General features: G+C 46.8%; 1 protein-coding gene across 6 annotated transcripts in view; it reads right to left on the bottom strand.

Moving 5' to 3' along the window:
• Positions 1 to 14,308, bottom strand: part of LSP1 (lymphocyte specific protein 1) — an 81,655-nt gene that overhangs the window by 42,843 nt on the left and 24,504 nt on the right. For all 6 annotated transcript variants that reach the window (XM_038407105.2, XM_038407110.2, XM_038407107.2 and 3 more), the window contains exon 2: positions 1,731 to 1,883. In XM_038407105.2, coding sequence (XP_038263033.1) covers positions 1,731 to 1,883 — 153 coding nt within the window. The remainder of the gene's footprint in view (positions 1 to 1,730; positions 1,884 to 14,308) is intronic.

Genomic DNA, 14,308 nt, shown 5'->3' with positions numbered 1-14,308 from the left:
ACATTCAGGTTACAAAATTTTGGCTTTGAGCCTGATTCATTCCTCTTTTTCTAGCACACCTAAAGCTCCCAGTAAAACCAATGAGAGCTTGGACTGGGAAATGAATCCCTGCCTATCAACAGAAAGAGAATGACCATGAGCCAAAGGTCAAGTCTGGAAGGGCAGGTCTCCCCTTAATACAGCTGGGAATTTTGTTCCTATTTATTGTATATTGTCAGGAACTGTCAACCGCCCACTGTATCCTATATGACAAATGGATCAAACACATTTTCTTTAATTACTCCCCCCAAAAGTTGCTTCCCCACATACACACCTTTTTTCTCTATTCTTTCCTTCTCTTCTCTGTTTCACTGTGTCTTTTTCACTCTTTTCAATGGGACTACTAAACCTTAACACATGCATAAGGCCCACTCCTGTAAAGGCTTACGCACATGCTTAACTTTTATACATTGTGAATAGTCCCCCTTGCTGTAAATGGGACCACTCACAGTATAAAGTTAAGCATGTGTGTACGTTATTTCAGGGCAGGGCCTCAGTGTTTGCATTATTGGGGGGTGTTATTTTTTTACTGTAACTGCTGCTTTGATGCCTTGGGCAAGTCACTTAATCTTGCTGTGCCTTTAGACATCTGTAAAGTAGAGATATCTGCCTCAGCAAGATGATTTGAGACTTTGTTAATGAATGTTTGTAAGGTGCTTTGTGATCCTTGTATGAAAGGTGGTCTAGAAATGCTCTCAATTAATATTATAAGGTACATCTTACATTTTTAATGAAATACGTTTCTTTTTAGAGCTGGCAGAAATATTTAAATTTTCCAAATATTGATGAAATGCTTCTCACAAAAAAAGAAACAATTTCACAAGAATTTGAAAATAAAAATCTTGAGAAAATTTTTTAAATTCCTGACAAAAATTGAATTTTTTTCATGAAAAATTCTGCACTTTTTCATGAAAAAATTAGAGTTGTTTTCATGAATAAATTCAGACTTTTTCCTGAAATTTTTTTTCACAAACAAATTTTGATTTGTTTTCCCCACTATTTTGTTTGTTGTTTTTATGCCTTGGCCCTGATCCTACAATCACTTATGCCCGTGCTCAGCCATCAGTGGTGAAGTTAAGCACATGTATAAGTGGTGGCAGGATCAGGGCCTTACAGAGCTGGTTGACACTTTTTAAAAATTCAAATGAAAAATTCTCACTTTTTTTTTCAATCAGCTCCAATTCTTGTTTAATTTGGGCCCTGATCCTACAAAACACTTAATATGCTTAAACAAGTTCTGTAGACTTCAACAGAACTATTCATATCCTTAAAGTTATGCATATAACAGAACTAGGCATATCCTTAAAGTTAACCATGTGTTTAAACACTTTGCTGAACTGGGTTCTTGTACATCAATTTAACCCTTATTGAACTCTCCTCATTTAAACTCCCAGCTCCCTGCATTTTTATCTCACAGGAAAATTTAAAACTGTCCCCCTAAAAGGGTTGGCGGCAGTAGGGTTAGAAACTGGGACCTCTGAATTTTAAAGCATAAGCATAAATAACCCTCCATCGCCAGCCAAGGCTTTACCAAGCCTATCAACCTTTATATGTGGCCCAGCTACCGCTAGACGGGGCAGAGCAGCACAGTGAGTGGTATCTGGGTAACACAAGCACTCGCCAAAAGTGAGGATTTTTTCCACTAGGATGGCGCGTGTTTGAAGAGTGTTCTACACTCAAGCTCTTCTTACTGGTTTTCCTGTACTGGCAGTCCACTCTCTGACAAGGAGTTGGCGTTGTTCAAGCCATCTTCTGCCTGGGACTGCTGCAGTTTCTCCCGTTCCCTTCTACGTCGCTCTCTTGCTGCCTCTTCCTCGTCCTCCACACTCCACTGTGCTGTCAGCCTGTCAGCCAGAAGGGAAATGCATTCTTAATGCAGGCAGCCAGTTCCAAGAGAAGCAAATAAAGGGAAAATGTCCTGGAATCCCAGGATAAAACACAGCACTGGGTGGGCCTCATTCTGCGAGCTTCACTCCTGCCGAGGCGCACTTACTTACGCTAGCAGCATGCCTGGAAGCTAAGGAAACCACTTGTGTAAGTGTTACACAACATGAAACAATAGGATTGCAGAATTAGGCCTTCTCTGAGAGGGCTGGATTGCTTCTTAGGGGATGGGTAACTATGTCTATTGTAGAGTCTTTCACAAAGGAAGCGACAATATGTCCCATTCTTTCCAATGCAGTCCCATTTTCTAATGGCCTATACCAGAAATTCGAAACTAAAACAGGATACCTAACTATCCCGTAAAGCTGGTCAAAATGGATTCCATGGAACTGGTTTCCATTCCCCAAAAATGCAGTTTTGTCAGACTCTAAACGTTTCATGGGGGATGCGTCCATTTCAATGAAATTTTCAATGGGAAAAAAGTCAGAACAAATCGTTTCTCATTTTGCTTCAATAAGGTAAAAACATTTCTTTTTGACTCTCATTGCAAGTCATTTCATGCTGCCCTTTATACTAAATATTGATTTCACCATTACATTACATTAATACATTATAGGTGATATTTTACTATAATATGAAAATCAACATGAAATAAATTCAAATGACACGGACAAAATTAAACATTTTGACTTTATCAAAACAAACCATTTGAATGGTCCCGAATTTAAATTTGTCAGAATTTTCATTCTGTGGGAAATTTCAAAATTTCAGCTTTTATTTCCCATCTGGAATTCCCTCCTTTCCCTCCCCATTCTCCCCCCCCCCCCCCGCCCCAAATGCTGGAATTTCCCACAGGACAGAAATTCTGGATTCCAAACAGCTCTAGTATCCTATTGGATGCTCAACAGCATGACTCACACTGCCTCAGCAGGGGTGCTGCCGAGCAATCCCAGACTGCAGGGAAACTCTCCCTACAGCACCTGGTGCCACCTATGTGATAGGTATCGCCCCACAGCCCGCCCACGCCTGCTGTGGGATAGATGTCCTGCTTTTTCAGTTTGATCGTCTGGTCACTTTCCCTGTGTGTCATCCAGCCTCATCTGGCAGTGACCGAAAAGGGCATGTGAAAAGAGGGTCTGGATCTCCGCCCAGGGGGCAGCTGTTCCTATCACACTGATATCATGGCAACTGGTGGCCCTTCTGGCAGCCTCAACAAAAAGATCTAGCATTGGATGGCCTGGGAAACTAAATCACCTTCTAACCCCTAGGTCAGAGTTGAAGCACCTTGACAGGGCAGCGTGGGGGAAGTGTGCTGCCTAGCTGTTCTGTACATGATGGTCCTGATTCAGGAAAGGCCTTAAGCAAGTGCACTTGAAAGGGATTTCAGCACATGCTCAAGTGCTGCGCAGAGCAAGGATTTGTTCCATACTCTGGGCCAAAGGAAGGAGTTCAGCCCTCAGCTCCATTAGTTCTGCCCCCCTGCAGTAACATAAAAAGAATGACAAATATTATATTATACATAACAACGATCCAGCTCTCAGAAATCCCAGGCCCTGAAGCTGAAAGGTTGCCCAATACTGTGAGAAATCCAAATCCAGGTTTGTGGGCCCCTGCACTCCCAGGGAGACAGCCCTACACGGAGCAGACCTTGACATGTTTTCTTAATCAGCTGAGTAGTTATATTTTAATCAGAATTCCTGTGCCAAGCTGTTCCCTTGCTACAATGGTGCAGGGAATGTTGGAGGAGGGTACCCAGTGCTATCGCTCAGCCGGGCTCCAGCTGTGCTCTGTGCTGTTTCCTTCCTCCCTTGCATAGAAGAAAATCCTGGCTTGGCTTCTCCCAGAATGTCCCAGCCTCCAAATAATAAAGCCTCTGTCAGCAAAGTGACCTCTCAGATCCCAGAGGAAACGATAAGACCGTGGCAACATTCCTACACTGGTGATAACATGAATTTTCACGCAGGATCCGCTCCTCCCCTTCTCGCCTCTTTCAGCACCATGCTGATCTCGGTGTGAGAAGGACAAGCTATGTCAGTGACCCGACCAGTCTAACTTCAGCACAGTGGAACACCAGCTCATTCCTGCCAGGCTCCTGCTTTCTTAGGGTCTCAGACTATAGCTGTAATAGAGTGAGGGCTGAGTCATTCATGGCCCCTATCAGCCAGGCTCCAGCTGCAATAGCAAGGGCTCCAATCCTTTTGCTTCATTGTAGGGGTGTCTATCTGACCCTGGATGTTCCCCTGGAGATATTTTTGCAAACATATATAAAGGAGAGCTTTGAGGAAAGCATTGGTTTTTGAGCAAAGAGTAAGGTCCTTTGTTATGTTGATGATTTGTAATGAGAGTAACACCCAGAGGCTCCAGGTGCGAGGCCACATAGTGCTAGGTGCCATACACACCAGAGGGCTGGTGTACATGTAGAGCTGCACCAGTTTAACTAAAAGTGTGAGATTTGAAAGTGATTTAGCTAAACTGGTGCAAAAGGCTGTATGGACACGCTTATTGCAGTTTAAACAAGGCTCATTTTTAAATCTTTACCTTAAATCGGTTAGGGACAGGTTTAAGCAAAACCTAAATAAAGTACTCAAACCAGAATACGTATGTTCCCACAGGTGTTTGCACCATCTTAACGAACCTGATGCAAAGGGATGTGTAGACAGCATCATAGAGAAAGATGGCCCCTGCCCCAAAGAGCTTACAATCTAAACAGACAAGACAGAGAAAGTGTGGGAATGGGAAACTGAGGCACAGTAAGTTATCCAAGGATACACAACAGGTGACTGGCAGAGCTGGGAGGAGAATACAGGTCCCTGACTCTCAGTCTATTGCCATAGTCCCTAGATCACACTGCCTCAGAGTAATTGTTGCAAAGTGCTTTCCTCAGGCAGCTGTCAAGAGCCATCACTCAGGTGTCTCAAGCCCGGCATCCAAAATCATCAGTGACCTTTGAGAACCTTGGCCAGCATATTTGATGTTTCTTTGACCAGCTTGTTTTCCAGCCCTTTTTTGTGTGTTCTCAGACCACAGTGTGTCTGAGCTCACCTCCTTTTAAAGCTCCTCACCATCCCAGTGTGGCACGACAGCACATGGCAAGCACGCCAAAGACCTCAGAGGAGCTGGCGAGGAGGACTGAAAGACCACAGAGAGAGTGGTGATTCCAGCACCCTAGTGGGGTGTAGCAAAGCTACCGTGCACAGACCAGCCCGGATTTCTCTCTCCCGCCACAGGAACGAGCTTCTCCTGCCGGTCACGACCCAACACCACCGCCAGAAGGGACACTGCATTTTCTAAAAATTACATTGCGTGAGTTAAATTGCACCCCCCTTCTCCCATCCTGCCTCTTCCACCCTGCCCTACTCCACACAGGCACAGAGAGCGTGAAGCCACAAGAAACAAGACCCAAGCAAATCCCCTTCTTTATTCATTCCATACTCATATTTACTGTTTTCTCCATAGTTCCCATAGAAACAGTTGTCTGTGGTCCTGGCCAGGAGCCAAGGTGGGATGGGGGGGAGGTAAGATATATAAATGAAGTCATTCATTAAGCTCCGCCTCGACCTCCCTTTCTTATGTGACAGAACTTGATAAAGTCTCTGTTTCCGAAAGGCTCTTAACCCCGTCTGTCCTGGACTCCCCCAGACATAAGGTGTGAGGGCCCCAGAATGAGTGGGATTTTTAGAATTCACCTGGAATTCCCCAGGGGGCTGCAGTGGGGAAGAATTATAATTACCCCCTCCTACCCCCCAGGGGTGAGCTGGAGTCTCCCGGGGGCTCCAGTAGAAATTTGTGCGACAGTCATTTACATTATCAAATGAGCTTGGCTTGCAGCCCTCTCTGTTTCCCTGTTGGATGTGACTAATTCTCTCTCCATGACCTCACCGGCTCACTATTCTGTCACTGCATCTTCTGAACTGGCTGTGTGGCAAGTGAGCGGAGGACAATAATAACAAGAACAAACGGGGGGGTGGGAATTAAAATCATTGCTCGGCCCAGTCGAAAGATACCCACCAAATTCACCCTGCCAAAGGACAGCCTGGCATATTGGCTTCTCTTCCAACTGACTCACATTGCAGTTATCCCAGTGCTGAGAGCCTCTTTGCCATAAACACGGGGCACGCTGCTTTCTATTGTCCTGCACAGTGCTCAGAGGCCCGGGGCCTCCAGCTGGAGGGAAGTGCTGTCATGCTGAAAGCCTCTCCCAGGCTTCTGTCAGGAAGAGGGGGCACACCAAACAGTCCCAGCTGCAGCTCAGGCTGGGGTTTCTCTCTGATGTCACTTGTTTGTCAATGGCACTGCTAAAGATGTCCCCTCTTCAAAACTTTTGAGCAGATTTGGTGAATTTCAGTGCTCAAGAAGTGTAGGGTCTGGGAGAACTGACCAGATCCGGGCATTGCACAAGCAGGTTCTGGCCAAGCTTTCTTCACTACAGCTCTGCCAACGTGACTCTAAACTGGCCTGGATGCAACACACGTGCCCAAGCTTACTCCCTGCCATTCCAGTCCTAAGTAGGAGCTGCTAATCACACAGTGGCTTAAAGAACTGGATATTATCCACTAGGGACTAGACTTAGGCCTGGTTTACACTTAAAACTTCTACCAGCGTAGCTACATCGGTCAAGGATGTGGAAAAAAAACCCACACACTTTAAGGACATAGCTATGCTGACAAAACCTACACTGTAGACACACCTGGCCAACCAAAAAGCACAAAGCTAACATCATTTGGGGAGATGGTGTTCTTATACTGCCAGAAACACTCTTTCTGTCGGCATATGCTGAGTCTACACTAGGGGACCGGGCCAGCACAGCTATGCCAATCTAGGATCTGTAGTGTAGACATAGCCTTAGAACACCCACGTTCATTACACTTGTGGGGTTTAGCCTTATGGGTAAGGATCACAGCTGAAGGATTAGTACAGTCCATTATCTCACTGTATCCAGGCTTTCCCTCCCCTGCCCCCCAACATACAGCTAGTTTGGCTATTTTCAATTGCAAATGTACATCACAGTGAATAACCCATAGATCCAGAAATTGCACATGTGTTAGCGACCATTTGACATTCATCACCTCTGAATCTCCCTTGCTTTAAATGCAGCCTTTCTACCAAACAATGTAAAGACTCTTCTGCACAGCACAGCCTCCCCCCCACCCCACTCCCTACCATAGACCTGCATCTTCCTTCGCCTATCCTTTCACCCAGGAGTCCTAACTTTTGTGACGTCCTAACTTCTTGATGCAGAGACAACTGCAAATATGTCCTGAGAACACGACATGAGGTCAATGTGCAGAAAAGAACGAAAGAAAAGGAGGTGGAGAAAGAGGGAAAACTTGTACAGTCTCACACAGTGGGTCTGAGTTTGACCTCTTTTCTACCCCATCCCTGGGGTTGCATAGGGTGTGATTGAGGCCAGGCCATGATAATACCAAAAGGCATATTTAAACGCATGGAATGGATTATTTATGACTGATTAAAATGTGCTCACTTGCCATATGGCTCTTTTGCAGTAACCTTTATGATCCTGCCTCCCATCCCCTGCACTCTGAACCCTGGGGAACAGTCATGTATCATCTAGCTCCCCAAAGCCCACAGGGCATGTTCTCCCCAGATACAATCTCCCTGCTGAAATGGAATTGGGACAAAAAAGCCATTACAATAATAGCTGCTATCCCGTCTGACCCAGATTCTCCCCCACCCCTTGTCTGTCTGCCCAGGGCTTTCTCAAAGAGGGACAATGGGTCAGCATGGACTTGAGTTTGGAGCCAAAGGTTTCACCACCCCACGCTCACCAGCTCCTTCCTCCATCTCTGTTGTCCTCTTCACAGGCTTTCCATGGGATGGGCTCAGAGAGCAGGAGAAGCCTGACAGTGCATCCTTACATGATAGATCTCTCTGTGTGGAATTAATGAAATGAGGGAAAGAGAGAAGGAGTGAAGGAGGAACTGCATTCATTCCAAATGCTTTGACAAAAGCCTCATCTCCAGCCCATGGGGTTCCAGTGATCTTGTAGCTGTCCTGAAGCCTCTGTGCTATGCATGGAGTAATCATTTCCCTTCCCACCATGGTATAGAGGTGCATAATGGATCAGCTACGCCATATTACCATGTACAGAGCCAGTGAAGCAAGGGCAGTTGTGGACTGCAATAAGACTCTCCAGCCATGAGTCCGTAACAGTTTTAACTCTTTCTCTTCTCTACAGCTGGGACCTCTGGATCCAGATGTGGAGTTCCTCTAACGCTGCTCTTTTGAGGCAAGGTGCTGTTAACTCCCACTCCCCACAACCAAGGATTTCAAGGAAGGTCATGTTCCCTGGGGCATACTCCTCACCCACGCTTGAGGAAATGATAGTGACCAGGCAGGAGAATTTCTGGCATAGCTTCTGCCGTCTTTAAGGGAAGTGCCCCAGACTCTGGGAAACTTTTGCATGGTTCACAGCTAAAAGGAAGTTTTGCTGGCCCAGAACCAGCTCTCAGCGCCGAAGCTAATTCCAGAAAGGAAAATGAAAAGCCTCCAATGGGGGCTAGACTTCAAGGATCTGTGCCAGAATTCAATACCCCTATGCAAGTGAATTCAGCATTCCTGTCTCCTGAACTAGCAGTGGCAGCAAGTGCTATACAATTATTTTCTTTGGTGCCTGTGTATGTGAGACAATCTCGTCCCCCTTCTCCCCACCCGCATACATAAAGACCAGGTTAGGTGAAGGCAGCCTCAGGCTTTGGAATCACCTACTAGCACTCGCAGCAGGAATGTATTACATGTGCCGCCATACATTCTGGATGGTATTTCCAAAAGCAGTCGGGGTTAACTTAACTCTGCTTCCATTGGACTCAATGGTAAAACTTCCATTGACTTCAATGGGAGCCAGGTTAGGCCAATGCTGAGTGCTTCTGAAAAAACCACCATAGAGAAGGAGGGGTGTCTGAAGCTGAAAGCAGGTAGCAATGGCAGCCCTCTGGAGGTTTCTCCAGCACCCCTCCCATTAGTTTTAGCCAAGAGGGAAGGGAGAGGAAGATCCCCCGGACTTATTCATGGGGTCTTCCCTTTGCCAATAAACTCATTTCTAGCGACCACCAGCAAATGTGACCCAAGTGACTCACAAGACATCATGATAGACAAAGACCTACGTCAATCAACTGATTCCTCCTGCTGCTGACTTAATATTAAGGGTGCATTTAGCATTAGTTCATAAAGGATTAATAGATGTGATAAGCATGTTATAGACATGAGTTGGTCTTGTTATAGATGGTTTTAAGGCATCTGCAGAAGATTATAAATCATGGTTATAAGCAAGACCTGTTGGACCCTATAACAATTGATTAAACCATCCGTTAATCATGTATTAACCTTTATAAATGATAAATAAAAGTCCCCTTAATACCAAATGTGACTGGTCATTGTCTATGGCATGTTCTTGTAGTCTTTGTCTACCCAAATAATGGGGCTTCCAGTGCTTCCCTTGAGGAGATTGTTGCAGTGTGTCTGTCAGACATCACTGTTTGAGGACATGTACTGTAAGTTTTCCTCTGCTCAGTTTACTCCCATCACTGCTAGCCATACATCCCTTGGGTCAAACTAGCATCAGCCTGATTTCTCACACAGTCCTATGATCAATGGAAATCAATGTGGTAGGTGCCTAGGGACTTCTTCTTTTGACAGTCCGAATAGGTTCCCAGCTACCTCTTTAGACATCTAATACCTTTTAAAACATCAGGCCCCAAGTCACTTACCCGAGGTCACCCAGGAAACCTGTAGCAGAGCAGGGATCTGAACCCAGCTCTCCAGCTAGCTCTCAACCACTGGACTATCCTTCTTCCTATGGAATGCAGGAGAAAGTGGTTTCACTCCTCAACACAAGGCTCAATTTTCCCTCCGGCCGACAAAATTACTACAACGGGAGGTATCTTTAACTTAGATGACCAGAAAATGGAGCCATGTTTCTTGGGAGATAGGATTCTATGACCTATGAATAATGTTGTTTAATAGCAAAGACTCAGTAAAATCATTACCTACTTTGGTAGGTAGGAGTGGGTTGGATAGTGTGAAGAAGACAGGGGAAACCCAGTGACAGATATCCATATAGGCAGGGAGGCTAGTCTCCCAAACCTATCCCTCAAGGGAAGAAATGTTTATTTTGGCGCTGAGAGATTAGGTCATTGTTCAGACACGAATATAAAGACATTACTGTGCTGGGCCATTATTAGTTCAATTACTGGGCTGCAAAGCTCAGTTTGGAGTCTTTGTTACAAAGTTTAGACTAGAAGAGCATTGGGGAAAAAATGATGCATATAATTCATCTTATGCCTTTCTCTCATACCAAGCTTTTCTGCCATGCCTGTAGCTGTCCTGTCTCAGTCATTTCCCCCCGCCCATCCTATAAATCACAGCTTTGCCTACAGGATCGAGGCAGCAGGATAGGGCTGAGCTGCCCCTCCCCCGCCCCCACACCCCTTGAATCACCTCCGATCTCATCCCTGCTGACCTGTTTGGTGCAAGGAGCTGGGGAAAAGAAACATTGCTTGCTTAAAAGAAAAACAAAACAAAGCAAATCTTGAGACAGGGACAGGCCAAGCAGTACAGGTAAAATAAGCAGCAGCCCAAAGCTTCACCCATCTCCTGAACAGAAATTGAACCAAACTGGATTGGGCTTTCCAAAGAATTGTCTTCACTGCTTCTTCTAATGAGTTTTCATTTTAATGCACCGTAGCTCATCTCAGCTCTGCATTGTAAGAGATTATCTTTACCCCCAAGAGTCTATACTCTAAATCAGTGGTAGGCAATCTGCAGCCCACAGGCTGCATGCAGCCCATCAGGGTAATCTGATTGTGGGCCACAAGACATTTTGCTGACGTTGACCATCCACAGGCTCGGTCCCCGGCAGCTCCCAGCGGCCGCGGTTCGCCGTTCCCGGCCAATTTCAATGGGGACCTGATTCTGCTCTCGTTGACACGGGTATAAACCAGGAGTGGCCACACAGAGGTTAATAATGTTATGCCAATTTAGAACTAGCATAAGTGAGATGAAAATGAGGCCTGATGCTTTTTATAGTACTGATGAGTCGAGAGGTTAGAATCCAGGCACTCAACAATAGTTCTTCATTCACTCATTCTACAGAACTCCCCTGAGTCCTTGACATGTAGGGCAGAGATCAGCACATTGCACTGCACTGAACAGCGGAGTGCAGAGAGGCAATGGGAATGTGCTTTTCAGTTCTCAGTGGGATTTACGGTGTGCTTCCTTTATTACTGTTATTTATCTTACAGTAGCAACTAGAAGTCACAACCAAGCTCAGAGCCCCATTGTGTCAGGCACTGTACATACACATAATGAGACAGCCCCTGCCCCAAAGGGCTTACAGTTAAGACAAAGGCTGGGAGGGGGTGACAGGAGCATGATAGTGAAGCATCTTGCCTGTTGTCATCACACAGCCGAGCCAGGAACAGAACCAAGTGTCCTGAGACCCAGACCAGTGTCCTGTCCACTGCCTCTTCTTACTGAAAAGAGCTCTCAGATTGATTTGGCCATTTTTAGACTTGCAAACCAAACCCTTTCCCCCAACATGCTCATTGACCACCATCAGCTGATGCTCCATCAATCCCCAAGGATTTGCTTGCTTTACTAAGACTGTTCAGGGTTGGCAGGAATAAACCGCACTCCATGACACTGAAGGGCTCAGTCCAACTCCCGCTGATTTCAACGGGAACAAGAAATGGGCCCTAGATAGCCTATAGGTCTGGAGAAATTGAAGCTCTGAAGCAGGGTAAGTGGAATGGTGGTAACAGAATGCAATAAAATTGATCACGCCATAGGGAGCCCCTGTACTATATAGAGCAGTAACGTTATAGTTAATGGCTAGATGCGTGGCAGCTGCAGAGCTTCTGATATAACAGACCAGAGAGCTAGGAAATTCTGGGAATGAATCCACATGGTATTCAGGAGGGAACGCTCACATTCCTCTATTGGCGAGAGCAGGATTATTCAGCAGACTTTGGGGGGACAGGTGGGCAGGAACAGTGGAATGTGGGTATCCTACGAATGCAAAGTCGCTCCGGGGAAGGGAAATGGAGCCTTCCACAGCCAACCAGTGAGCTCAAATGGGGCAGGGTGTCATTCTCCCAGCCGAGGCTCCAGAGGTGGGCGTGAAGCTCTGTCTGCAAATGAAAAGATTTTGCTTGTGAGCATCTGGCTTTCGTGCTGCAAATCTATTTGCCAGCATGACGCTAACGGTTGATGATTTAACTGTTTTAGGGGAGGCAGAGTGCTTCACAGGAGCCAGGCCTCCTGCGTTCTGTTGCCAGCATGGTCACTGACTCATTGGGTGATCACTGACAAGTCACTTAGCCTCAGATTCTCCATCTGTAAAATGGGGTTAACAACACTTACCTACCTCACAGGGTTAACCCATTAAAAGTTGCAAAGTGCTCCTTTGACATCCTTTAATTGAAGGGTGCTGGATCACAACAAAGAAGACAGATTTTGTGGGGGGAAGGAGGATGGCATATTTGCTGTCCAAGCCCTGCTTTGCTCCCAACTCCTTCATTCACAGCGAAGGAAGGGGCCTAACTGTCCATGGCCTGAAATAACAGTCAGTTCCTCTGGCCGAGCTCAGTGTTGCTCAAAGCCAAGAGAGAGCTCAGTACTACAACATGCATGTGGGTGTGTTAGCACCAGGGTGGGACTGCAATGAGGACCTTCCCCTCTGCCCTTTTACAGCTTCCCAGACACCGGGTGCTGGAGCGGCTTACAGGCAGGCTTACCCTCTCCTGTGTGGAGATGTGCACCCAGAGAAACACTCAATACCGGGTGGGGAGAGGGTAGCTGCTTCCCAGATAACATGCATCATTCCCACCCAGACAATGAGGACTGGTGTTGACCCTCAGATATCAGGAGAGTAATATGGCCTGCAAACAGCACAGCACTAGAGTAGTACTAGCTTTAGGGAGAGGAGGCAGGGTGGTGGTCACCCTGGGAATCCTAAGGATCAGGGCACACCCCTCCAGTGCTGTGTGATCCATCAGTCTGGCACACCGAGCCTGGTAGCGTGTCCTGGGAGCCCAGCAGAGCCCGTGCGCAAAGGCCCAACAAACGGCATATGGACATTTCTCTCCCGCACCCCCCACTCATTCCTCTGCCTCAATGAGCTTGCTAAGGTGCTTGTCAGCTATGCCCCGACCGAGTGAGTAATGATGCAAAGAGCGGGGGGGGGAGGGAAGACAACAAAGGGACTGAAAGGGTATTGCACCAGGAGAGACGCCACTGTGGATCTGTGGGCTCTTGGGGAAAGATGGAGGCAGGGTGGAAGGCAGCGTTTTTAACCCCTAGGGCTGTACTTGTCCTCAGTAAATTGCACTGGGATACTCAGCTGGAGTTTCTAAGTCCTCCTGCTGCTCCTAGGACCCCACCGATCCCTGATCCAGTAGCCTGATCCCCTCCCATTTGCCTCTGCCTTTCCACTCACTGCAGTAGCTCTGCCACCCGCAACTTGCTCCCTCCTCACTCCCCAGCAGACAATTGTTTTCACCTGCCCCACTTCTTCATTGCAAGTTCTCTCCCCCACCTCCTGGTATCTAGCCCCTAGATAACTCGGTGATGGGCACATAAAAATGTGATTGATTAATAGACAACCTACCCCAACCCTTCCCCGCACCGCCCACTGCTGGTTCCCATCCTGATTCCAGAATCTCAGTCACAGGTGACCTGCACCCCAGTCGCCATTTCCCCCTGCACCCTCCCACAAGCTGCTTCCCTCTTCAGCCCAGAAATTCACTCCCAATCCAGCCCACCTCCCACCCCTTCGAACACTCCCTTCCCAGATTTTGTCTGGAAAGCTCAGTGCTTGGAGTGTCAAACAAAGCAGCACCAAGGAACTGAGCAGAGGATTTTTTCCATCACACAAACACTTGTGACCCCAGGGAAAGTTGGGGGGTGTGTGAGGAAAGGTAGGCAGAATAATAGGGGCGGGAAAAACAACTGAGCAAGGTGATCCTCCATCAAACAAAATGTTCCTCCCAAGAGCTATGAAAAATGGAGATGACTCCACAATCCGAGGAGCCAGTGGAATTGTGAGAATGCCTAAAACCCAGGAGAATTTAGAACAGGACCCATAGGCCGAACTGGTTCACAGAGTTCCACAATGCAGATCACAGCATCCCTCACTTTTAATCAAGAGATACAAGCCATGGAGCCTGTAGGTACCTGGAGCAAGGATGCTTGGCTCAAGATGCAGCATTGCATGCATGGACATGCAGTTTCCACAGGCTGCATCTCCATGTTAAGGTACCATCTACACTGGGCCTGCAAGTAAGGGGAGTATAATTTAAAATTCCATACTTTGGCTTTCCTTGCAAGTATTAATGACTCCCCAGACTGATAAGATACCAGAAGAGCAATA

This window comes from Dermochelys coriacea, chromosome 6 (genome assembly GCF_009764565.3).
Source record: "Dermochelys coriacea isolate rDerCor1 chromosome 6, rDerCor1.pri.v4, whole genome shotgun sequence".
Classification (NCBI taxonomy): Eukaryota; Metazoa; Chordata; order Testudines; family Dermochelyidae; genus Dermochelys; species Dermochelys coriacea.
This window is presented reverse-complemented; position numbering and strand designations above follow the sequence as displayed.